This window comes from Saccopteryx leptura, chromosome 3 (genome assembly GCF_036850995.1).
Source record: "Saccopteryx leptura isolate mSacLep1 chromosome 3, mSacLep1_pri_phased_curated, whole genome shotgun sequence".
Lineage (NCBI taxonomy): Eukaryota > Metazoa > Chordata > Mammalia > Chiroptera > Emballonuridae > Saccopteryx > Saccopteryx leptura.
The window spans coordinates 188,910,986-188,937,947 of NC_089505.1; the positions used below are offsets into that span (position 1 = coordinate 188,910,986).

General features: G+C 40.2%; 1 protein-coding gene across 4 annotated transcripts in view; it reads left to right on the forward strand.

Moving 5' to 3' along the window:
* The window catches only part of HIVEP1 (HIVEP zinc finger 1), a 173,516-nt gene extending 146,938 nt beyond the window's left edge, over nucleotides 1–26,578 (forward strand). For all 4 annotated transcript variants that reach the window (XM_066377073.1, XM_066377074.1, XM_066377072.1 and 1 more), the window contains 2 exons: nucleotides 22,370–22,884; nucleotides 24,893–26,578. In XM_066377073.1, coding sequence (XP_066233170.1) covers nucleotides 22,370–22,884; nucleotides 24,893–26,068 — 1,691 coding nt within the window. In that variant the 3' untranslated portion in view covers nucleotides 26,069–26,578. The remainder of the gene's footprint in view (nucleotides 1–22,369; nucleotides 22,885–24,892) is intronic.
* The last annotated feature ends 384 nt before the right edge of the window (nucleotides 26,579–26,962 follow it).

The following is a 26,962-nucleotide window of genomic DNA, read 5'->3' on the forward strand; positions in this document are numbered from 1 at the left end:
CTCGCTCTCCACCAAATAGAGTTTACACATTTGGGTAGAAAGTTTGATACAATTTTTCCCTCTTGACATTCAGTTTGTGTGTATATATAAATGTATGATAACTGATTTAGAAATGTTACTCTTCATTTATTAAATTAGGAGGCACTATTTCCCCTGGAGTTAATTTTCACTCTGGCCCAGCATCACATCACTTATGGTGTAGAGTTTCCTTCATAGAATAGGCTATCATGAAAGATAGGGCTTGACTTTTTTTCTACTTTAATATTTCTGTATGTTTTAAAACATTGCCCTATCAATGCCGTAAAGCTGTTACAAGTAGAAACGTGTTATAAAATGTTTAATTTTACTATCAATTTCATTTTCTGAGGAAAAAATATAAATTATTAGATATAAGTAGTAGATGAAATGGATGACTTTTAAAAAATTAGAAGTGAGGATAAATATTTTCAAGTTTACAGTGGTAAGTTTTGAAGTTTATAGCTACTAGAAGAACATAGCTCTGAGGTTAAGAGGCTGGTTAGTGTCAAGTGATCTTACACTCTGGGTTCTCTCCCTGCCTCCTCCCTGCAGGATCACCATATTTTAAATTTTTTTTTATTAATATTAATGGGGAGACATTGATAAATCAGGGTACATATGTTCAGAGAAAAGAGCTCTAGGTTATTTTGCCATTTGCTTATGCTGCATTCCCATTACCCAAAGTCCAATTGTCTTTCGTCATCTTCTAACTGGTTTTCTTTGTGCCCAGAAAAAATCCCCTCCCCCAATCCCCTCCCTCTCCAGCCCCGCACCCCATAACCCCCACACTCTTGTCCATGTCTCTGAGTCTCATTTTTATGTCCCACCTATGTATAGAATCATATAGTTTTTAGTTCCTTCTGATTTACTTATTTTGTTCAGTATAATGTTATCAAGGTTCATCCATGTTGTTGTAAATGATCCGATGTCATCATTTCTTATGGCTGAGTAGTATTTCATAGTATATATGTACCAAAGCTTTTTAATCCACTCGTCCTCTGATGGACACTTGGGCTGTTTCCAGATCTTCACTATTGTGAACAATACTGCCATAAACATGGGGGTGCATTTCTTCGTTTCATACAGTGCTATGGTGTTCTTGGGGTATATTCCTAACAGTGGGATAGCTGGGTCAAAAGGCACTTTGATTTTTAATTTTTTGAGGAATCTCCATACTGTTTTCCACAGTAGCTGCACCAGTCTGCACCCCCACCAGCAGTGCAGGAGGGTTCCCTTTTCTCCACATCCTCACCAGCACTTATTCTGTGTTGTTTTGTTGAGCACCATTCTGACTGGTATGAGGTGATATCTCATTGTGGTTTAATTTGCATTTCTCTAATGATTACTGATGTTGAGATTTTTTCATATGCCTATTGGCCATCTGTATGTACTCTTTGGAGAAGTGTCTATTCATTTTTTCCCCCATTTTTTGATTGGATTGTTTGTCTTCCTGGTATTAAGTTTTACAAATTCTTTATAAATTTTGGTTATTAACCCCTTATCAGACGCATTGTCAAATATGTTCTCCCATTGTGTAGTTTGTCTTTTTATTCTGTTCTTATTGTCTTTAGCTGTGCAGAAGCTTTTTAGTTTGATATAGTCCCATTTGTTTATCCTGTCTTTTAATTCACTTGCCTGTGGAGACAAATCAGCAAATATATTACTGCGAGAAATGTCATAGAGCTTACTGCCTATGTTTTCTTCTAAGATGCTTATGATTTCACGGCTTACATTTAAGTCTTTTATCGATTCTGAGTTGATTTTTGTGAATTGGTGTAAGTTGGTGGTCTAGTTTCATTTTTTTGCAGATAGCTGTCCAATTTTCCCAACACCATTTGTTGAAGAGGCTGTCTTTACTCCAATGTATGCTCTTACCTCCTTTGTCAAATATCAGTTGTCCATAAAGGTGTGGGCTTATTTCTGGGTTATCAGTTCTGTTCATTGATCTAAATGCCTGTTCTTATGCCAGTACCAGGCTGTTTTGAGTACAATGACGTTATAGTATAACTTGATATCCGGAAGTGTGATACCTCCCACTCTGTTCTTCCTTTTCAAGATTGCTGAGGTTATTCGTGTTCTCTTTTGGTTCCATATAAAGTTCGATATCTTTGAAGTAAGTCATTGGTAATTTAATCGGTATTGCATTGAATTTATAAATTGCTTTGGGTAATACAGATATTTTAATGATGTTTATTCTTCCTAACCATGAGCACGGTATATACTTCCACTTATTTGTATCTTCCCTGATTTCTTTTATCAATGTTTTATAATTTTCCGACTACAAGTCTTTAATCTCCCTGGTTAAATTTATTCCTAGGTACTTAATTTTTTTGGTTGCAATGGTAAAGGGGATTGATTCCTTAATTTCTCTTTCTGACAGTTCATTGTTAATGTGTAAAAATGCCTCTGATTTCTGAGTATTAATTTTATATCCTGCCACCTTGCTGAATTCATTTATCAGGTCTAGTAGTTTTTTGACTGAGACTTTAGGGTTTTCTATATACAATATCATATCATCTGTAAATAATGATAGTTTTACTTCTTCTTTTCCAATTTGCATGCCTTTTATTTCTTTTTCTTGTCTGATTGCTGTGGCTAGGACTTCAGAACTATATTGAATAAGAGTGGTGAAAGGGGGCACCCCTGCCTTGTTCCTGATCTTAAGGGTATTGCTTTTAATTTTTGCCCGTTGAGTATGATGTTGGCTGTGGGTTTGTCATAGATGGCCTTTATCATGTTGAGGTATGTTCCCTGTATTCCCACTTTGTTTGCTGTATTCCCATCTTCTAACTGGTTCTTTCTGATTTACTTATTTTGCTGATCATGAATAGGTGCTCGATTTTATCAAATGCTTTTTCTGCATCTATTGAAATTATCATGTGGTTTTTCACCTTGTTTTTGTTTATGTGATGAATCACATTGATTGATTTGTGAATATTGTACCAGCCTTGCCTCCCAAGAATAAATCCCACTTGATCATGGTGTATGATTTTTTTCATATATTGCTGGATCTGGTATGCTAATATTTTGTTGAGGATTTTAGAATCTAAATTCATCAAGGATATTGGCCTATAATTTTCTTTGTGTTGTCTTTGCCTGGTTTTGGAATCAGAATTATGCTCGCCTCATAAAAGGAGCTTGGAAGACTTCTTTCCCCTTGAATTTTTTGAAATAGCTTGAGAAGGATAGGAATTAGTTCTTCTTTGAATATTTGGTAAAATTCACTTGTGAAACCATCAGGCCCAGGACTTTTTTTGGGGGGGGAGGGGGAGTCTTTTGATAACTGTTTTGATCTCATTTGTTGTAATTGGTCTGTTTAGGTTTACTGATTCTTCAAGATTAATTTTTGGAAGATTATATGTTTCAAGAAATTTGTCCATTTCATCTAGGTTGTCTAGTTTTTAGGCGTACAGTTCTTCATAGTATTTTCTTACAATATTTTGTATTTCTGTTGTGTCAGTTGTTATTTCTCCACTCTCAGTTCTAATTATATTTATTTGAGTCCTCTCTTTTTTTCTTGGTGAGTCTGGTTAAAGGTTCATTGATCTTGTTTACCTTTTCAAAGAACCAGCTTTTGGTTTCATTGATCCTTTGGATTGTTTCTTTAGCCTCTATGTCATTTATTTTTGCTCTGATCTTTATTATTTTCTTCCTTCTACTAGCTCTGGGCGTTACTTGCTGATCTTTTTCTAGTTCTTTTAGATGTAGGGTCAAGTTGTTTATTTGAGCTTTTTCTAGCTTTTGAGGTATGCCTGTAATGCTATGAACTTCCTCTCAAGACTGCTTTTGCTGTGTCCCATAAATTTTGAGTTGATGTATGCTCATTATCGTTCGTTTCTAGGAATTTTTTCATTTCTTCTTTGATCTCATTGTTAACCCATTCGTTATTTAATAACGTGCTATTTAGTTTCCAAGTGTTTGAGTATTTTTCAGTTTTTCTGTTGTGGTTGATTTCTAGTTTTATGCCATTGTGATCAGAGAAAGTGTTCGATATGATTCCAATCTTCTTAAATTTGTTGAGACCGCTTTTGTGCCCTAACATGTGGTCTATCCAAGAGAATGTACCATGAGCACTTGAAAAGAATGTATATTCTGCTGCTTTAGGGTGAAAGGTTCTGAAGATATCTATTAGATCGAGTTAATCTAGTGTGTCCTTTAAGTCTGCTGTTTCTTTGTTAATTTTCTTTCTTGAGGATCTATCTAGTGATGTTAGTGGGGTATTGAAATCCCCTACTATTACAGTATTGCTGTTGATCTTTCCCTTTCAATCCATCAAAGCCTGCTTTATATATTTAGGTGCTCCTATATTAGGTGTGTAGATATTTATAATGGTTATATCTTCCTGTTGAATTGCTCCCTTTATCATTATGTAGTGACCTTCTCTTTCTCTTACTATAGTCTTTGTTTTAAAGTCCATTTTGTCTGATATAAGTATTGCTACCCCAGCTTTTTTTTCATTTCCATTTGCGTGAAATATTTTTTTCCATCCATTTATCTTCAGTCTGTGTGCATCATTTTTTTAAGGTGTGTCTCTTGTAGACAGCATATGTATGGGTCCTGTTTTCTTATCCACGCAGCTACCCTATGTCTTTTGATTGTATCATTTAATCCATTTACATTTAAGGTTATTATTAATATGTAATTGTTTATTGCCATTTTATTCTTTAAAGCTGTATTCCTTTTTTATTATATTCTTTTCCCACTTTGATCTGTTTACAACAGGCCCCTTAGCATTTCTTGCAGCCTTGGTTTGGTTGTAGTGAATTCCTTGAGGTTTTTTTGTCTGGAAAGCTTTTTATTTCTCCTTCAATTTTAAACGATAACCTTGCTGGATAAAGTAGTCTTGGTTTTAGGTTCTTGTTCTGCATTATTTTGAATATTTCTTGCCATTCCCTTCTGGCCTCAAGTGTTTCTGTTGAGAAGTCGGAAGTCATCCTTATGGGGGCTCCTTTGTAGGTGATAGTCTTTTTTTCCCTAGCAGCTTTTAATATTTTCTCTTTATCACTTAGCTTTGGTATTTTAATTATGATGTGTCTTGGTGTTGATTTCTTTGGGTTTCACTTTAATGGAGTTCTCTGCTCTTCCTGAACATGTGAGATGTTTTCCTGCCTTAATTGAGGGAAGTTTTTAGCTATGATATGCTTGAACAAAGTTTCTATCCCTTGTTCTTTCTCTTCTTCTTCAGGAACCCATACAATGCGGATGTTATTTCTCTTCATGCTGTCACAGAGCTCTCTTAGAGTTTCCTCAGACTTTTTGAGTCTCTTTTCTTTTTTCTGCTCTGCTTCCATGCCTTTATTTATCTTGTCCTCTAACTCACTGATTCAGTTCTCAGCTTCATCCATCCTGCTTTTAATACCTTCCATTTTGTTCTCATTTCTGATATTGTATTTGTCATTTTGCCTGATTCTTTTTTGTTATTTCAATGTCCGTTTTTATATCTGCTATCTCTTTATTTAGGTGTTCATAATGACCATTATTGTTGTTCTAATACCTTTGAGCATCCTAAAATTGTTATTTTAAACTCTGCTTTTGGTAATTTGGTTATATCTGATTCATGCAGGTCCTTTTCTGGGGATTTCTCTTGACTCATTTGTGTTGCATTTCTCTGCCTTCTCATCTTATCTGTGTAAAAGAAGGTCTTGGCCACCGGAGTTTTCTAGGTATAGCCTCTGTTCCCTAGGTGTGGTCTGTCTGCAGGCCCGCCACACCCTCTGCTGTTGCTGCCTACAGCGTTTGGGTATGGGCATTGCCGGTGCCTTCCCACTGGGGCTGTTGCTGTGATTTCTCCCTTTCTTTCACGGGGTGGCTGTGATCATGTGCTCGGGTATACAAGCCTTGGTGGCCTTGGCCTTTGCCCCACCCCCGTGGTTGGCGTTATGCTCGGTCCTGAGGTCAGTGGTGAGCACCTTTGCTCAACTGCTGGTCTCCACCTGTTTCCGTGCTTTTGCCCTGCCCTTGCAGGAGGAGCCCACTCGTGGGACTGCTGCAAGCCTTGGCTCCACAGGCCAGGCGGGTCTGCGTGCCCACGCTCAGTAGCGGGACCCCTCCTGTTCTGGGCTTTTGGCTCCACCCTCACGGGAGGAGCCAGCTCCCAAGTCAGGCCAGAAGCCTAGGCTCCCCAGGCGGGGCAAGGTTGTGCTCCTGCGCCCTTGCTCAAGGGCCTGTCTCCACCCCTTCCAGGGTTCCTGCCCTTCTCCCGCAGTCTGGATTACAGGCGGCTACAGCTGGGTTTGACCAATTTTGTACGCCCTCTCCTCCCCAGCTGGGAAAGACTGAGCTCACACCTGGGCCCAGTGGTGGCCACCCAGCTTCCACCCTTGCCGACAGAACCACGCTTCTGCATCCCACCGCCGCCCGCCCTCCGGCGGGCCCTCAGCCATGTGGGTGCAGGCGCTGCAGCTCAGACCCTAAGACTCACTACTGTCTTCCTGCTACACCGGTCCTCTCCTCTCTCCCCGTTCCCCGGAGCCCTGGGTGAGTGGTTGTGAGATAGGTTTTCTGCGTGGTCCCTTTAAGAAGAATCCTGGGTCTGAGAAATCAGTCTCTTTCTCACAAACAGTATCCTGACTTGTTTCCAGCTAAATAGGCCTCTTCTAGGCTCTGGGGCTGCAGGCTGGGGCTTTCCTGGGATTCAGGACCCTCCCCTCTCTGCTAAACTCAATTCCCGCCATGCGAGTCTCTCCCGGCTGCCGTTCGCTCTGGGGAGCTGGGCAGCCCTCTCCGCATTTCCGCTTTTTCTACCAGTCTCGGTGTGGCTTCTTCCGTGTTCCTTGGTTGAAGAGTCCTCTTAGTTTAGTCCAAAGTTGGTATTTCCAGATGATAGTTCTTAAAATTAGTTTGTAATCCACTTTGGTTCTGGGAGGTGGGAGTTGGTACGTCGCCTACACCAGCGCCATCTTGTCTGAATCAAGATCACCATCTTAACAAACAAGCTCATGCAGTGGTTCCTCTGAGACCTTAGCCACCAAATGGGGTTCCCCACCCTATTGAAATTCCTGCCTGACAGTATATTCTCTATTTTCTTGGTCCAATGAGTGATAAAATAAGTGATAAAATTGCATTATGCAATTTAGGGTCTTCTGACACATAACTTGCTATTTTGGTGAACTTTTTTTTTTAATTTATTAACTTTAGAGAGACAGAGGAAGAGAAAGAGAGAGGAGCATTCATTTATTCCAATTAGTTGTGCATTCATTGGTCACTTCCCATATGCACCTTGACCAGGGATGCTACCTTGGTATTTTGTGACGACGCTCCAACCGGCTGCCCTAACTGGCCAGGGCTAATGCTTTTGTAGCATCTTGGGATCATGATATCATTTCTCATATTCTTAATCTAACAGAAATCTGACATTGAGCCCCTTTCACAGTCCATGTGCAAAAACTACACTAGGATTCCATTAGTTGGAGGTCTGCGATAAAATTCAGGAAAAAACTAAGGTGCCACAGCAGTTATCACAGTTTGCTTTCAAACCTGCATTCCAAAAGGTAGTGCTTACAGTGGCTTTTCAGATGCCTTTCATTATGCCTCTACCACTGCACTTAATGAGGGACATGTGGTCTAGCTGTGTGAAAAGTAAAAGTCTGAAATAACTAAGAAAAACACTATTGACAGAATATCTTTCATCATCTAGGTTTTTTTAAGCAGTTGAAATTTGTTCTTTAATTACATATGTTGGTAGATTACAGATGCCAATTAAATAATAATACAGTGATTAAAGAAAAATAAGTAGCCAAATTAAGGAGCCACATACCTTTTAGAACAGTGGTCCTTAACCGCCAGGCCGTGGACCAGTAGCGGTCCGTGGGCCATTTGGTACTGGTCCTCAGAGAAAGAATAAATAACTTACATTATTTCCGTTTTATTTATATTTAAGTCTGAACAATGTTTTATTTTTTTAAAATGACCAGATTGCCTCTGTTACATCCATCTAGGACTCACTCTTGAACTTGTTTCGGTCACATGATACATTTATTCGTCCCACCCTAACGGCCGGTCCATGAAAATATTTTCTGACATTAAACCGGTCCGTGACCCAAAAAAGATTGGGGACCACTGTTTTAGAAAACCAGTACTGTAAAACATCAAGTTTTAAATAATATGAAAATTTGTGACATTGTCTTTGCTTGATACTGAATAAAATTCCTGGGTAATTTTGATAGCCATAGTTTACATTTCATATTTTAAAATGTGGTAGTAATTTTTAGTAGTGGAGCCCTACAATACCTTAAAAAGAACTGTTAGATTTGACACACTTTATGCAGTCACATATACTTCATCAAATAAACAGGATAGAAAAGAACTTGCTACATGTATTTAAATCTTGATTATCACAGACATCCAAGAAATGGAGTAAATCTTTTCAAAGAAAAAAAACACACTAAGTGTTATTTGGTAGACAGCATTCTTACTCTAGTCCTGCCAGACTTTGCATAACAGCACCCACAAACCAAAAGACAGTGTTTTTAGGGTTATTGGACAAATTTAGAGGGCTTGGTCATTTATTTGATCTTTTCTGTAGCACACATATAATTGACACCAAGAAATTTTATCTCTGAGCTTTCATTTATTTAACAAAATGTATTAAATGCTAACTAAAGGTCAGAGTATTGCTCTCTATGCCATCATACTAATTTATTTTGTAAACATCATTACCATTTGGTAATGGGTTCAGCTTATGGATTTGTTGGCAAAATCTAAGTCTTTTTGTGCTGTATTTGTATTTAGTTATTACTTTATGTCTGCCTTATTTTCAACAAAGGTGTACTCCAGATTTATTTCTATTTAATAACTTCAGTACTTTTTTTCCTGGAATTATCTTCATCCTTTTGTTGTTTGTTTTTAAGGATCCTAAACTCTTTTGTACTGTGCCAGCCACATAATACCCAGAATGTCATTCTTCAGCATAATGTGCTAGTTCCCTGGCTGAGAAAGAGTGCTTATTAAACGTCAGTGTGCACATGGTATGATGAAGGACCAAAGACCCAAAAGATCCTTAGTCTTTTTAATTCTTTGCTACCCTTAGCAACAACAGGCTGTGCGGCAACCTCTCTTTTCCTTTAGCCAACAGATGAGTTCTTGTTCTGATTTTCAAATGGATTAAATTTAAAGATGTTGGGAAGTGTTTATTTTGAATTAAGCGGAGAGAATTATAAATTTTTCTAAGCCAAGCATTAAAGTTTGTACATTTGGCATTTAAAAGAAGTTTTCATTTAGTTCAAAAATAGCAACTCAAGCTGTAATTATCATATGTACTTATGAAATCCTTCCAGGCCAGCCTCACATGCCCTCTATTCTTGTCATACAAAATTATACAGTCTCAGGAATTTTTTCCCTTGTTCTTGCTATTAACAAAAACATTTTCACTTTTGGTGTCCAAAATCATGCTGCTGGCTATTTGCTTTTCATGCTTTGATCCAAAAAAATTGTCAACAGAATTCTGGACTTCAATACTAGGAATGTTAATAATATGCACCCCTTCTGCCAAACTGAGACTCATTTGCTATGGCAGGGTATAATGTGTGTAAGATAGTGATGTTAGATCACAGTATTTAAAACCTGTATCACATTTACCATTAAAAATAATTTAAGTGGACCCTGGCCAGTTTGCTCAATGGATAGAGTGTCATCCCACATGTGGACATCCAGGGTTCAATTCCCAGTCAGGGCACACAAGAGAAGTGACCATCTACCTCTCTCCCCCTACTTTCCCTTTTCCTCTCCCACAGCCAGTGGCTCAGTTGGTTTGAGAATTGGTCCCAGGCACTGAGGATAGCTCTGTTAGTCTGTGCATCAGCCTCAGGCACTAAAAATAGCTTGGTTGATTCAAGCATCAGGCCCCAACAAAGAGTTGCCAGGTGGGTCCTGGAGTGCATGCAGGAGTCTTTCTCACTGTCTCCCCTCCTCTCACTTAAAATAATAATTTAAGTGATTTTTATAAAAATACTAACTAAAGCTTTCTAAATAAAACCTGTAAAAATATAATTTTATTGGGGTTTTTATGGGAAATTATATTACTTCCTTTAAGAAAAATATCCAGCCCTGGCCGGTTGACTCAGTGGTAGAGCATCGGCCTGGTGTGCAGGAGTCCCGGGTTCGATTCCCGGCCAGGGCACACAGGAGAAGCGCCCATCTGCTTCTCCACCCCTCCCCCTCTCCTTCCTCTCTGTCTCTCTCTTCCCCTCCCGCAGCCAAGGCTCCATTGGAGCAAAGTTGGCCCAGGAGCTGAGGATGGCTCCATGGCCTCCGCCTCAGGTGCTAGAATGGCCCTGGTTGCAACAGAGCGGTGCCCCAGATGGGCAGAGCATCACCCCCTGGTGGGCATGCCAGGTGGATCCTGGTCGGACATATGCGGGAGTCTGTCTGACTGCCTCCCCGTTTCCAACTTCAAAAAAATACAAAAAATATATATATATCATCCATGCACTATATGAAACAGTAATGGGCCTTAGGAATTACAGTTAAAATAAAATATCAGTATCATTAATAAGTGGCACATACATGATAGTCTTATGGTTTACTTCCTAAAGTGAACAAACATAAAACTCTGGCCCATTATTCTTAATGATGTTTTTATCTTTAAACACAAAAACTAAAAAACATTACTGCAGCAGTTGGATACTTTAAAAAAGTTATTTTATGCAGGTTGCTTTTGTTTATCTGAATTTCAAAGTAATATTTCTAGACATATGAGTGAAACAAAGACAGACAAACTACAACAAAAGAATACTGGCTGGGGCTGGGGCTGGGGCTGGGGGAGTGTGTTGCTGACCTCTCAGTGGAATCAGATTCCTGGTGCTGTCTCTGGGCCCAACTCATCCAGCAGGTGTCGCTATCTGGCAGCAGTGGAGGGCAGGAATGTTCATCCAACTGATCTTAGGAAGGTACTTTTGAAATACATCTTTGGGAAGTTATTTGACATAAGTTTATCAAAACATTTACTTTTGAAAAACAGTGTTGCTACATGGCACATCTCTTTTTTTCCCTCATGAATTTAAATTCACAGGCAATAAAGGAATTAATTTTCCACTTATGTAAAATTTACTGAGTATTGGAAGAATTTATAATGAATGGGGAATGTGTATAGGAGGTCATATATTAAATAGAACCTTTAAGGGCCATTTGTTTATAAATTTGTTAAGTAAGTCTATGGGTTCTTATGTCTGTTCTAGAGTGCTTAGGGGACGATAGGGGGAAGACCCAGCTTTATCTGCTTGGAATATTACAGGCTATGTAATATAACCCAAAGAAAGAAAGAACAATTGTAACAGTGAAAAGTCAGTATATCTTATTGGGTTAATGACAGGAATTTAGGATGTATAACAACCTGGTTTTAAATTCTGGCTTTGATGCCCTATATGTTTCTTAACTTCGTTGTGTATGTTTGATTTTAACTTCATCACAAGATGGTTGTTAGGTTTAAACATGAAATAGAATCTAGATTTTGGCAGACTTTTTCTGTAAAGGACCCGCCTGTAAATATTTTAGGCTTTGGGGGCCATACCTTCTCTATCATAACCACTAAACTCTGTGGTTGTGGTGCGAATGCTGCCATGGACATCATGTGAACTAAGGAGCCTGTCTGTGTGCCAAACTGTTTACAAAACAGCCAGTGAGCCACATGTGTCCAGAGACTACATTTCATATGTTCTTCTATTCATAAAATAATTATATGAAGCTTTAATGTCAGTACCTATAAACATTCAACTGATGTATATTTATAAGCTAGCTTATTGAATATAGATAATTTTTTACTTGATTGCAATTCATTCTAGTTATATTTTTAAAATACGATATTTGAATGTGGAGTGTTTAACACAGACTAAGGAGACAGGTGAAGCTGGGTCTGAATCTTGTCTCTGACACTTGAGCTGTGGGCTTGATACTTTAAAATAATTAACTGCATTTTTCATTTTTTTTAAATAATTGAGAAAAATTCAAGTTCTGAATTGTGTTTTAGTTATGATCAAATAATATTGGTCTGTATGTAGTACAAAGCCAGGGCTTCTTTTTTTTTTTTTTTTTTTTTTTTTTTTGTATTTTTCTGAAGCTGGAAACGGGGAGAGACAGTCAGACAGACTCCCGCAAAGCCAGGGCTTCTTAAGAGTCTCATTGGGGCCCTGGCCAGTTGGCTCAGTGGTAGAGCGTCGGCCTGGCGTGCGGGGGACCCGAGTTCGATTCCCGGCCAGGGCACATAGGAGAAGCGCCCATTTGCTTCTCCACCCCCCCCCCTCCTTCCTCTCTGTCTCTCTCTTCCCCTCCCGCAGCCAAGGCTCCATTGGAGCAAAGATGGCCCGGGCGCTGGGGATGGCTCCTTGGCCTCTGCCCCTGGCGCTAGAGTGGCTCTGGTCGCCGCAGAGCGTCGCCCCCTGGTGGGCAGAGCGTCGCCCCTGGTGGGCGTGCCAGGTGGATCCCGGTCGGGCGCATGCGGGAGTCTGTCTGACTGTCTCTCCCCGTTTCCAGCTTCAGAAAAATACAAAAAAAAAAAAAAAGAGTCTCAGTGGCCAGAAGTGGAGCAGAGCAAGTTAGTCATCATATGCATCACTGAATAAAAATACAAAAATAGATACAAGGTAACAGTCTTAGGTGGTAAAAATTTTAAACATGTAGATAGATAGGTTCAGGCATATTTTGGAGAAATTTCCTGTGCTTTTATATTCTCTCTCTCTCTCTCTCTCTCTCTCTCTCTTTTTAAGTGAGAAGATGGGAGATAGTGAGACAGACTTTCATATGTGCCCTGACTGGGATCCACTCAGCAACCCCCTTCTGGGGCCAATGCTTGAATCAGCCAAGCTATTTTTAGTTTCTGAGGCTGTCATTTGGACCAACCAAGCTATCTTCAGTGCCCTGGACGACAGACACTCAAATCAGTTGAGCCACTGGCTATGGGACGGAAGAGAGAAGGAAGTGGAAGAGAAAGGGGAAGAGAAGCAAATGGTCACTTTTCTTATGTGCCTTGAGTGGGAATTGAACCCAGAACATTCATACTCTGGGCCAACACTCTATCCACTGAGCCAGCTGGCCAGGTCTCTCTTTTTATATTAATTGGATTTATTGGGATGATACTGGTTAATAAAATTATACTGGTTTCAGGAGCACAATGCCATCACACATCTTCTGTACACCATATTGTGTGTTCAAAACATCTCCCTCCCCTAAGTCAAGTCTACTGTACTTTTAAATTGACCAATGGATATGTTGGAATTGGTTTATAAGAATTAATAGTTTCCGAGGCCCTGGCTGGTTGGCTCAGTGGTAGAGCATTGGCCCAGTGTGTGGAGATCCTGGGTTCGATTTCCGGCCAGGGCACACAGGAGAAGCGCCCATCTGCTTCTCCACCCTTCCCCCCCACCTTCCTCTCTATCTCTTCCCTCCAGCAGCCAAGGCTCCACTGGAGCAGTGTTGGCCCAGGCGCTGAGGACGGCTCCATGGCCTCTGCCTTGGGCTCTGGAATGGCTCCAGCCTCAATGGAGCAACGCCCCTGATGGGCAGAGCATCGCCCCCTGGTGGGCATGCTGGGTGGATCCTGGTTGGGCACATGCAGGAGTCTGTCTGACTAACTCCCCGCTTCTAACTTTGGAAAAAATACAAAAAAAGAAAAAGAAATCCTAACCCACTTGGGAAAACTGATTTACAATTACAGTGCAGTGTTGTGTTTAGCCTTCATAGTATCTAGTCAAAATCTTTTTGCTAAGGATGCTGAGGTCAGGATCTTCCTTCCCATCCCCTTCATTGTGATTATATGGTTCATTTGTTAGTCATGTTTCTCAGCTTGCATTTCATCTTAGATTCCACACATGTCCTCACTACTTATGTTTTTATCACATACAATGTAATTCTCTTTGTGGCGTATAGCTCTGTAGTTTTTGATAAATGCACAGAATTGCACAGTTCCATGCAGAACCGTTCCTTCGTTCCTTCATCTCCTGAAATTCCCCTGCCACTGCTTTATAGAAAACTCCCCTACACAACAACTCCTAGCATCCACAATCTCTTTTTCTCCGTATAGTTTTGCCTTTTCCAGAGTGTCATATGAAAAGAATCATACAATAATAAGTACCTTTTAAGGTCTGGCTTCTCTCCCCCCATTCCCCCACTACCACCATTGATTTTTTTTTTTTCTGAAGTAAGAGGAGGGGAGGCAGAGACAGACTCCCACATGTGCTCGACTGGGATCCATCCAGCATGCCCACCAGGGGCAATGCTCTGCCCACCTGGAGCATTGCTCCATTGCAACCGGACCATTCCAGCACCAGAGGCAGAGGCCATGGCGCCATCCTCAGTGCCTGGGCCAACTTTGCTCCACTGGAGTCTTAGCTGTGGGAGGGAAAGAGAGAAACAGAAAGAAAGGAGAAGGGGAAGGGAAGAGAAGCAGCAGATGGGCGCTTCTCCTGTGTGCCCTGCCTGGGAATCAAACTCTGAATATCCATATGCCAGGCCAATGCTCCACCACTGAGCCAACCAGCCAGCCCCCTCCCCCATTGATTTTTGAGAGAGAAAATGTAAGGGACAGAAAGAAGCATCAACTCATTCCTCTTACTTGTACACCCATTGATTGCTTCTCATATGTACTCTGACCAGGGCTGAAACCAGGGACCTTGGGGTTGACTTGGGGTTGACTTGGGGTTGAGCCAGTGCCTTCGGGATTAAGCCAGTAACCCTAGAGTTCTAGGATGATGCTCTAGCCACTGCGCCACTGGCCAGGGCTTGGGTCTGGGTTTTTTAACTTAGCAAAATGCATGTAAGATTCCTCCATGTTGTTGTGTGAGTCAATAGTCCATTCTTTTCTATTGCTCAGTAGCATTCCATTGTATTGATCTGCCATAGTTTGCTAGCTACTGACCATTTTAGTTTATTATTATTATTATTTTATTATTATTGGTGAGAGAGAGAGAGAGAGACAGAAAGACAGGAAGGGAGAGAGATGAGAAGCATCAACTCATAGTTGCAACACCTTAGTTGTTCATTAATGGCTTTCTCATATGTGCTTTGACCTGGTGCTCCAGCCACACCAGTGACCCCTTGCTCAAGCCAGTGGCCATGGGGTCATGTCTGTGATCCCACACTCCAGCCAGTGACCCTGCACTCAAGCTGGTGAGCCTGCACTCAAGCTGTCAACCTCAGGGTTTCAAATCTGGGTCCTCAGCATCCCAGGCTGATGCTTTACTGCACCACTGCTTGGTCAGGCCCCACTGACCATATTAAAGACATCTGTTTGTTTGTTTTTCTAATTTTGGCAGTGTAAGTTTCTGTTTCTCCAGGTCTTAATACTAGGAGTAGAATCTCTGGGTTATATGGTTGGTGTACATTTTTAGTTTTGTGAAAAACTGTAAAACTGTTTTCCAGAGTGGCTAGACCATTTTACATTCCTGTCAGCAATGCATAAGTCTAATTGTTGTGCCACTTTAGCAGCACATTTTTTAAAAAGTTCTAATAGGTGTGTAGTTTTAATTTTCATTTCCCTCCTGATTGATGACACTGAATATCTATTAATGTGAAGTTTACTTCCCACAAGGCTGCTGCAGTGAAGTGTCTATTCTGAAATTTGCCCATCTTTGAAAGCAAGTTATTTTCTTATTGTAGAATTCTGTTAATTTTTAAAATACATTGTAAATATAATCCCTTTGTCAGAAATGTGATTTGCAGATGTTTTCTTCAAGTCTGTGGATTGTCTTATTGTTCTCCTTTGCAGTGTTTTCTTCAGAGCAGTTTTTTTTTTAATATTAACAAAACCCAGTTTATCATTTTTTTTTCTTGAACTGATTGTGCTGTTGATGTCATGTGTAAGAAATCTTTGTCTAATCTAAGGTCACATAGATTTCTACAGTTTTTAACAAGTATAGTATTATATATTACCTTTAGGTCTACAATCTGTTTTTGGTAATTATATTAGGTGTAAGATATGTATCAATGTTTATTTTTTAGTATTTGGATGTCCATTTGTTTCATCACCATTTGCATGCATTATTATTTATGGAATTGCATTTGTCAAAATTTAGCTCACTGCATCTGTGTGGTTTATCTCTCAACTCTGCCTTCTATTCTATTGCTCTTAAATGATTCCTTCCCCAACACCATGCTGTCTTTACTGTGAGTCCTTCAGCTTTTCTCCTTTATCAAAAATGTTCCAGCTATTTTAGTTTCTTTTCTTTTCCATAGACATTTTAGAATTAGATTATAGATCGAAGTGTGTTGAAGTACTACCTTAACAACATTGAGACTTCCAATCTATGAATATGGTATATATCTCTGTTTATTTCCTGTCTTTGATTTCATTTAACCAGTGTTCTAAAGTTTTCAACATACAGATCCTGAACATTTTAAAATTTATATCTAAATATTGCATTATTTTGTTTCTATTATAAATATGTATTTTATTTTTAATTTTGAATTTCAGTTTATTGGTAGGGTATAGAGTTTTTCATAGCTTTCTTTATTATCATTTCAATGTTTGTAGGATCTATAGTGATATATTTCCTCTTTCTTGCCTAATGTTGGTAATTTTTTTTCTTGCCCAATTTTATTGATTCCCCCACCCCCACCCCACAAGATCCAGCTTTTGGTTTCATTGAATTTTTCTTCTTTTGTAAGTTTTATTGTTTGTTTTTTCTTTATTATTTCCTTCCCTCTTGTTGCTTTGGGTTTAGTTGTTTTGTTTCTAATTTCTAAAGTTGAGAGCTTAGATTATTTATTGAAAACATTTGTTATTTTCTAATAAAACATTTAATGCAATAAATTGTCCACTAACCATTACCTTAGCTGCATTCAACATTTTTTTTTTTCTGAAATTGGAAACAGGGAGGCAGTCAGACAGACTCCCGCATGCACCCGACCGGTATCCACCCTGCATGCCCACCAGGGGGCGATGCTCTGCCCATCTGGGGCACCGCTCTGTTGCAACCAGAGCCATTCTAGCGCCTGAGGCAGAGGCCACAGAGCCATCCTCAGCGCCCGAGCCAATTTTGCTCCAATGGAGCCTTGGCTGCAGGAGGGGAAGAGAGGGACAGAGAGTAAGGAGAGGGGGAGGGGTGGAGAAGCAGATGGGCGCTTCTCCTGTGTGCCCTGGCCGGGAATCGAACCCAGGACTCCCGCACGCCAGGCCGACGCTCTACCAGTGAACCAAACGGCCAGGGCCATCAATTTTTTAATGTTATATTTGCATTGAAAATATTTCTTTTTCTAGTTCAATTTTTTTTTTTCAAATTTTTCTCTTTGACCTGTGGATTTATTTAGAAATAGGTTATTTAATTCTGAAATATTGGGAGAAATTTTCAGATATCTTCCAATTATTGATTTCTAGCTCTTTTCATCCAGAAGTATTCTCTAGATGTGATATCTATTCATTTAAATATGGTGAGGCTTGTTTTGTATCTCAGGTTATGATATATATTGGTGAATGTTCTGTGTACATGTATAAGGGAAGTGTATTCTGCTATTGGTGGGAGAATCATTCTGTAAATGTTAGTGTTGATAGTGTTTTCCATGTTCTTACTGATTTTTTAAATACTTATTTCATCAATTCCTGAGAGTGGAGTGTTAAAAGTCTTCAACTATGATTGTGTATGTATTACTTTTTTGTTAATTTTTAGCCTCACTTATTTTGAACTCTGGTTAGTTACTACACATTTTGGGATTGTTATATGTTTGTAGAGTGTTAACCCCTTTATTATTACATAATGTTCATATTTATCCTTGATAATATCCCTTGTTATAAAGTCTGTTTTGTTTGATATTAGTATAGTGGTTTATTAAGCTATATTTTAGTTAATGGTTTAAAGTGTGTCTTTCTCCAAGTTTCATTTTCAGTTTATTTATATCTTCATATTTAAGATGGACTTCTTGTACACAATATATAATCTATGACTTGCTTTTTATCCAGTCTGGCCATTTCTCTTTTTTAATTCATGTGTTGGATGAGCAATTTTCAACCTTTTCCATCTCATAACACATGTAAACTAATTACTAAAATCCTATGGAACACCAAAAAATATATTTTTGCCGGTCTAACAATATAATAGGTATAGTTTTGATTCATTCACACCAGATGGCTATTGTGTTGATGGTGTCATTTTTTATTTGACTCTAAGGGAAAAGAGGTCAGTGCCCCTCAATAAAGAGTCAGGTAGTGCATGTTTTAAAAATTCTTGCAGCACACCTGTGTGCCATGGCGCACCAGTTGGAAATTGCGATATTAGACCATTCCTTTTAATGTTCACATAAGTTGGATTAGAACTTCCCATATTGCCAGCTATTTTTGTCTTTTTGTTTCTTTCTATGCCTTAATTGAGCATTTTTTGTGATTCTATTTATCTTCTATACTGACTTGTTATTTGTATCTTTTAAAAATTTTAGTTATCTACCTTCAAGTAATATTGCATTGTTTTACATATAGTAGAGACTTCATAACCGTATATTCACAATTTCTTTCCATCCTTTGTGCTGTTGTTGTCTTTTACGTTTACGTATATACTTATAAACACATGTACATTGTTACTATTTTGCTGTGAACTTTTAGTTTGATTTAGAGCAAGTAATTTAAATTTCTTAAAAATAATTTTAGTCTGACCAGTGGTGACACAGTGGTTAAAGCATCAACCCAGAATGCTGATGTCCCGGTTGGAAACCTTGGGTGGCCCGCTTGAGCGTGGGATCATCAACATCCTGAAGTCTCTGGCATGAGCCAAAAGGTCACTGGCTTGCAGCCCAAGGTTGCTGGCTTGAGCAAGGGGTCACTGGCGCAGCTTGAGTCCCCCAGTCAAGGCACGTGAGAAGCAATCAGTGAACAACTAAAGTGAAACAACTACAAGTTGATGCTTCTCATCTCTTTCCTCCCTCTCTTTTTTCTCTCTCAAATCAGTAAAAACTTTAAAGAAATAAACTTTTGGTTTATTCTATTTCTGATGCTCTTTGTTTATTGTGTAGATCCAAGCTTCCATTCACTACAGTACTCTCTGCCTAAAGAGCTTTCTTTAGCATTTATGGTCAAATAGGTCTGCTATCAGTGAATACCCTGCTTTTGTTTTTCTTTAAAAAGTCTGTATATCCTTTCATCTTTGAAAAATATTTTAATGGGGACAGAATTCTGGGGTTGACAGTGTTTTTAATATGCTTTTCATTCGTAGCATTTTCTTTCTTTCTTTTTTGCGGTTTCTACCTCTCATCTGAAATTCCCATTTAATGTATGTTGTCCACCTTTCCCACTGGTGCTTTTAACATATTAATCATAATTATTTTAAATTCTCTGACAGTTGTAACATCTGCCATGTTGACTGGTTGTGACTGATTTTTCTCTTCTGAATAGGTTTCTTTTTTGTCTTTTTGTATACCTTGTAATTTTTGTTGAAAGCTGATATCTAGTATGAGACAGTACAGAATAATGTAAATAGTTTTTATCCCTGGTAATGGGCATACCTCTCCTTCTTCTTGTCCTTTAGTGTTGGAGTTTTTCTAGAGTTCGACTGGGTTTGTGATATTTCTTGTTGCTATGGTTACCCTTAGCGCACCAGAGGCTTCAAATTCCTGTAGAGATACTGTATGTTTGCAGTGGAGGATGGATTACAAGACCAATACCTGTTCACTTCTCACTTTAGGTCTTCCCTTTGTATCATTGCCTCACAGAGGCTCGACATATTCTTGTTCTGCTGCCTCTGTCCTAGTAGTAGTTTGTTACTAGTCACTTAAAGCTCTTAATTAGGCATTGTGGGGTGAAGAGGCAATTGTATGCCATCGTTGTCCTGATCTAGCCTAGCCTGTCTTCTGCATGCACCATGTTTTACATTTCTGGGCTTTCGCTTCATTCTTCCCTCCTCCAGCTCTTGTGGTGGACTCAGCTCCTGATATGTTCCTCCACAAGGAGTAGAGTTGTATTTTTTTCTCTTGTTCATTTCCTTTCCTCACTTCAGTGAGCTTTTTTACTATATCCTAAGAGCAGTCATGTGCAGGGTGAGGTTTTTCTTCTATAGTGGAGAGGAGACGGATCCAGGTGGAATTCCTTGCCCCTCCTATGTGACTGTGGCTCCTCTTCTTCCAGCCTTGGACCCCTGTACTCTTTCTCTGTGTGCTTTGATGGGCTCATAGTATAGAGCCTGCAAGAGAGGGTAGACCCGGAGGATAGACACAGTCCTGCTAGCCCATCCTCGGCTCTGCCCAGTCTTCCAGCTATTTTGCAGACTTCCATTGCACACTGTCCTGTTGGACGATGATGTAAGCTGTGTCTCTGCTCTTCCTCCAGACAGCCTCTGCTTAGAGTTTGGGCCGTTTGATTATCTGGGACCTGAGCTTTATAATGGGTTTGGGAAAATTTATAAATTTAAAGCTAGGTCCACTCTTAAAAAAAATAGTTTCTGCCCTGGCTGGTTGGCTCAGCGGTAGAGCGTCGGCCTGGCGTGCAGGGGACCCGGGTTCAATTCCTGGCCAGGGCACATAGGAGAAGCGCCCATCTGCTTCTCCACCCCTCCCCCTCTCCTTCCTCTCTCTCTCTCTCTCTTCCCCTCCCGCAGCCAAGGCTCTATTGGAGCAAAGATGGCCCGGGCGCTGGGGATGGCTCCTTGGCCTCTGCCCCAGGCGCTAGAGTGGCTCTGGTCGCGGCAGAGCGACGCCCAGGAGGGGCAGAGCATCGCCCCCTGGTGGGCAGAGCGTTGCCCCTGGTGGGCGTGCCGGGTGGATCCCCCAGTCGGGCGCATGCGGGAGTCCGTCTGACTGTCTATCCCCGTTTCCAGCTTCAGAAAAAAAATACAAAAAAAAAAAAAAAAAAAAAGTCTCTAAGGTAAAGCAAGTCCCTCCCTAGTTAGACTTGGCAACAGGTTGATCTTTAATGAAATTAGCCCAGTCATCTAGTTTCTCCTGTTTTTATTTTCTACTTTCCTCTTTAAAAGAAGAAATGTCTCTAGAAATATATCTGTTTTGGCACTAATGTAGCAAATTCAAAACAAATTGGAAATGACTATAAGTTTAGAATTTCAATCATCAAAATCTAGGAGAGGTGTTATTGAGCAGGAATCAGAATGTTCATGCAGCATTCACCCATTCCATTCCCAGCATAGACACCTGATAGGACTCAATAAGTTGGTTTTACTTATTATTTTACAACAAAATATTAGACCTTTTAAAACAAAAAGCTTATGAAAACATATTTTAAAGGAACTTAAATGCATATATTTTATCTTTGAATATTTTAATTATAAAAGTAACATGTAATTGAGATAAACAGCATAAAAGTTCTGGTCTGTTCCAGCCTTGAAATAATTACCTGCCATGTTGGTGTTGGTCTTTTTCTCTATGAACTTATCTTTATAAAAGAGTGGCAAAATAAATTAATATGCATACCATTTAGGAAAGCCAGGAAATAAACCAATTGCCTACGTATATTTTTTCCTTCAAACTGTACACTTAAATGCAAATGAGTCACAGCTAAGCTGAACATGGTCTACTATTTTCTTTGCCACAACTCAGTGAGAAAGAAACATGGTAGATGTTTTGCATTCTTTTCCGATTTAAATTCTTAACACTTATTTTCTAAGGGAAAGAACCCCTCTTTTTGCATGATGTTGACTAGATAAGGTTTATGAGCTTATGAGAATTTTGAGACTTCCTGAGCCATCTTGAATGTTCTTTGTTAGATACAGTCTCACATGACATTATGAGACTGATGTGAATGACTGTTAGTTAATGCTCCCCTTCCTGGGAGGAGTGGGTTGAATCACCATAGGATAAAAATGGGAAAATTTAACACCTACCTAAAAAAAAGGTAGAGGGAAGGCTTAAATATTAGAGAATATTACTACTGAGGACAATGCAAACATGTCTAAAATACTCAAGTATTAGAAAAATTATTTTGTTTCTTAATATAAAATGTCATTAGGTTTTAAAAATTTTGTTCAGTGAAAGGAAATACCAAGAAATAGACAAAGAAAAAGACCTCAGGAAAATAATTATATTGAAATCTGTTCAATTTTTTAACATAGGTCAGTCCTTTGGGTGTATTTTACAGTGTAATATTTGAAGACTCTATTTCTGGGGTTTTTCTTTTTTTCTTCTTTCTTTTTTAATGCATGGTCCTCGCCTGTGTACTCTCTCAAGGCTTAGTTTATGTTCTGCATCCTCAACCAGGCCTGTACTGGCCATGCCACTCTATGTTGCTGTCTCACTTCTCTGATTCCTGCTGGACTGACTGACTCATTCTTTCCCATAGTGTTCTTCCTAACTAAACTGTAGGCTTTCTGTGAAAAGAGTCCTTGTCGTTTGTGTTTTTCACACTATTGCCAAGCTTATAAAAAAAAATAAAATAAAAGATTGTATTTGGCCAGTTGTAAAACATTCTATAACATACCCTCTTGGTTGTTTTTATTAGATGATAGACAACGATTCAGTTACGAGCAGTCTGGGTATGATCTCGAAGACTCTGACGGCCCAGATGAAGACGATAATGAAAATGAAGATGATGATGAGGACAGCCAGGCTGAATCAGTTTTGTCCGCAGCCCCCTCCGTTACGGCCAGCCCACAGCATCTTCCATCTAGAAACAGTAGCCTTCAGGACTCCATGAGTGCTGACGAGGACATCAGGATTACTGATTGCTTTTCTAGGGTACACACAGACCCAATGGATGTTCTGCCTAGAGCATTGCCCACCAAGATGACTGTACTTAGCACGGTGCAGTCAGACTACAGTAGGAAGGCAGAGTCCCCCGTGGGGCCCAGGCAGCAGACTGCGAAAGATGAAGATGAGGCAACTACTCCTCTAGATTCTTCTAGGTCACCTGAAACTGTACCCAGCTCTCCATGTCATCAAATGTCTGTAGACTACCCTGAATCAGAAGAAATCCTGAGAAGTTCTGTGGCAGGAAAGGCTATTGCTTTAACACAGGTAAACGGTTTGCTTGTTTTTCCTTTTGTTTAACGTGTTAAATATGGGAAGCCTAATGGCTTAAGAAAATAATGTACTTAAATTATTTATGGCTAAATCAGTTTCTTTATGCTTTTTTTTTTTTAATTTAATTTTATTTTATTTTTTGTATTTTTCTGAAGCTGGAAACGGGGAGAGACAGTCAGACAGACTCTCGCATGCACCCGACCGGGATCCACCCGGCACACCCACCGGGGCGATGCTCTGCCCACCAGGGGGTGATGCTCTGCCCCTCCGGGGCATCGCTCTGCCACGACCAGAGCCACTCTAGCACCTGGGGCAGAGGCCAAGGAGCCATCCCCAGCGCCCGGGCCATCTTTGCTCCAACGGAGCCTCGCTGCGGGAGGGGAAGAGAGAGACAGAAAGGAAGGAGAAGGGTGGGGGGTGGAGAAGCAAATGGGCGCTTCTCCTATGTGCCCTGGCCGGGAATCGAACCCGGGTCCCCCGCATGCCAGGCCAACGCTCTACCGCTGAGCCAACCGGCCAGGGCTCTTTATGCTTTTTTTATGTTTATTTTATTTAAGGGCAAAGGATATTTTATTTCCTTCAGATTCTTGTTTGGTATTTTAATCAGAGTTTACACATTATATTATAAACCTGTGAAAGAACCAAGTGAATCTTTTAAAATATACTCATTTATTATTTACTTTTTTTTACATCTTAAAATTAAAAAATATAAATATGCCTTCTAAGAACATGAATCTGGGACATATTTATCCCATGGCTACTCTGGCTGTTTCTCCGCTGGCATTGATATGATGGGTTTGCAGTAGATTAGCAAACACTCTGCACTTGGTCCCTGTTGGCAAAACAGCTACCAGTTTCTATGGCAAAGTTAACCGGACCCAAAAAATGGACCAAGAAATTCACTTTGCTTGAAGGATCAAATTGCTCTGGCAGCTTGGGAAGGCTTCCTGCCCAAGAACGAGCTCAGGGCCAGACACAGGCCTCCGAAAGTCGACCTGAGCCCAAGGGGGCTCGTGCTTGTGAATGGTCCCGCTCATGTGCCTGGCAGCAGGGAGGACTATTTAGTTCTGTGAGGAATACATTTTTCTGTCACTGACAGTTCTCTATCCTCTAGTATGTGTTGACAATTGCACTAAGATTTATTTCCTAGTATGGCAGATTTTGGTTTACTAGCTAATACTGGAGAAAAACAAAAAGACTATGAAACTTAGATTTTTGTAGACTACCATAAATTAATATAATTAAATTAGATTAACATTTAAATTAGATTAACATTTAGATTAAATTATGTAAATTAATGTAGCTCTATAATATAGATATCAAGAAAAACCTAATATTTAAATGATATAATCTTGGGGATAAGAGGATAGGCAAGATTTATTCCTACTAATAACATTTCATTACTTTCATGTTGGTCACTTATGCTCTAAGCCTCTTTGTCTCCAAATCTCTCACATACCTGCCAGTGCCTGAAAATCTCATTTTCAGTGAACATTTCTTAGACTTATGAATGGATAAAAGAAAGAACAAATGAACAATTACAGACCTTTATTAATAGGACTCTGCTTCATAAATGAATGGGTCTCTAGTTAATGTATCTGTGAGCTGATACTCATTAGCAACTCATATCTCAGTTTCTCAGTGACATCTAATCTCTGAAGTAGTATGGAGCCAGTCATGCCACCAGTGAAATAGCAAAAGCTAATTGGAACTGTGGCCACATCCCAGGGTTAATTTCAGTATAAATGAGAGGTTGGGAAATTTGAGAAATTCAAAGTACTATACAAAAATGTTCTGCTGTTATTTGTACTAGAAAATAAAGAGATTAAAAGTGCAGTAGAGTTTTTTTATTGGAAAGTTTTTTTAATTAAAATAGAGGTTTTAGCAGTCATAATTTATAAAATACAAATATGCATACTTTCACCTCACTCGGAAGAAGAGTGTTTAAGCTCAGTGATTGAGAAAGCCTACGCTGAAAGGATTCTTCTCTCTTGTCCCGTAGAACACATCCTTGGTGAGACCTCCTCCCACAGCTGAGTGCCCGCAGACCACCATTGGGGGTCCTTCCATCGCCTCGCCCCAACCCAGCATTCAAGAACAGAAGCTGCAGAGGACTCTTCCAGCAGCTGTAGGCCTGCCTACCCCCCAGACACATTTGTTCAGCCACCTTCCTTTGCATTCCCAACAACAATCAAGGACACCTTACAATATGGTTCCAGTTGGGGGAATCCACGTGGTACCTGCTGGCCTCACCTATTCTACGTTTGTACCCATTCAAGCTGGGCCAATGCAACTTACAATTCCTGCTGTCAATGTCATTCACAGAACTGTGGGCACTCCTGGGGATACTATCACAGAAGTTTCTGGCACTGCAAATCCCGCCGGAGTGGCTGAATTGAGCAGCGTTGTACCATGTATTCCCATTGGCCAAATCCGTGTGCCAGGCCTCCAGAACCTCAGTGCACCGAGCTTGCAGTCACTCCCGCCCCTGAGCATGGAAACCGTCAATATCGTCGGCCTTGCCAACACAAACATTGCCCCACAAGTGCACCCACCAGGGCTGGCGCTAAATGCGCTCGGACTTCAGGTGTTGACTGCAAACCCTTCATCACAGGGCAGTGCCACCCCTCAGGCACACATCCCTGGCCTCCAGATCTTGAACATAGCATTGCCTACTTTAATTCCCTCAGTTAGTCCAGCCACAGTGGATGCACAGGGAGCTCCCGAAACATCAGCTTCCCAAAACCGAGCCGGGGAGGTGCACCCCAAGACTCCAGTGGCCAGCGGGAGCCAGGGCAGCAGGACCGCGTCTCCTCAGGGGTCCCCTCAAGTCCAGTGGAAAAATGCAAAAAAAGTGCTAGACCCACCTGTTCCTGTGAGAGACCACGCAAGGCTTGATGACTCTAATCAAATGCACACGGGGAGGGCTGCCTCAGTCAATCACGTGGAGCTCAAGCATGAACTCCCTTCTATTCAGGGCAAACCAGCATCCACACCAGAGCCTGTGCCGAGGGCTCGTCCCGAAGCTGCCCCAGAGCTCCTGGGCCCGCGGACTCTCTCTCCAGACCGGCAGGTGCCCAGGCCCTCGGCCCTGCCCCTGCCCCGCAGGCAGGCCACTGCGCAGTTCAGCGACGTTAGCAGTGATGACGATGAGGACAGGCTTGTGATAGCAACTTAGTGGCTTTTGGATTTGGGGGGGGAGGGTTTGTTTTTGGCTTTGGGGGGTTTTTATATAACACTTAAAGGTTTCTTTAAAAACCCTTCTTCCCTTAAAGCACATTTTTCTGACACAAACTCATGACTAATCTCTGTGCAATCATGACCTTTTGACCAATAATCATTTTGTGTCAGCTCCAGCCATTTTTGTACATGTTGTATAGACAATTGTGCCTTTTAGGAGTTTTATGTTTAGAAACTGTACAGGTTGTTGAATATCTATACATACAAAATATATATTATATATATGAAAACCAGGTAGTTATTTGTGTTTAGTAAGATAAGCTGTCAAATAAATCAACTGATTAAATTATATGTTGCACCATTAAGTATAAATTTTTATGGCTGTGGGCAGAGTGTCTGTGTATAAAATAGTGTGTAAACTCCATATTTATTGTATTCATATTAGTCTTTGAAAATTGATCTGTCCTTATGTAAGACAGTCACTTTACACTTCAGACAGATTTTCTGTGTTAGGAAATGTTTCAGTAAAATGTTGTTTACTGACTTTACATTACTTCAGTTGTGCCTTCTTTACTGTCATCTAATGGTCAGTCATCTGAATTCAGAAAATAGCCCACGATCACATCCTTTCCACACTCCCCTCCACCCTTCATTTGGACCAGTAGTGATGTTACCACTATGTGAAACTCAACAAAGTCCAGCCAGCTGACAGACTTGTTTCTCTTATTTGTGAGGAGTAATTCTGTAACTATGAACTTATTAGAAGATTGAGTATTTAAGAACACTTAAGTATTTATAGCATACAGCCTCAAATGAACAAAGTCCCTAAATGTTGGTATGATGATTTCTGGTAAATGTAAAATAAGTTACAAAACTTCTTAATTACTTAACT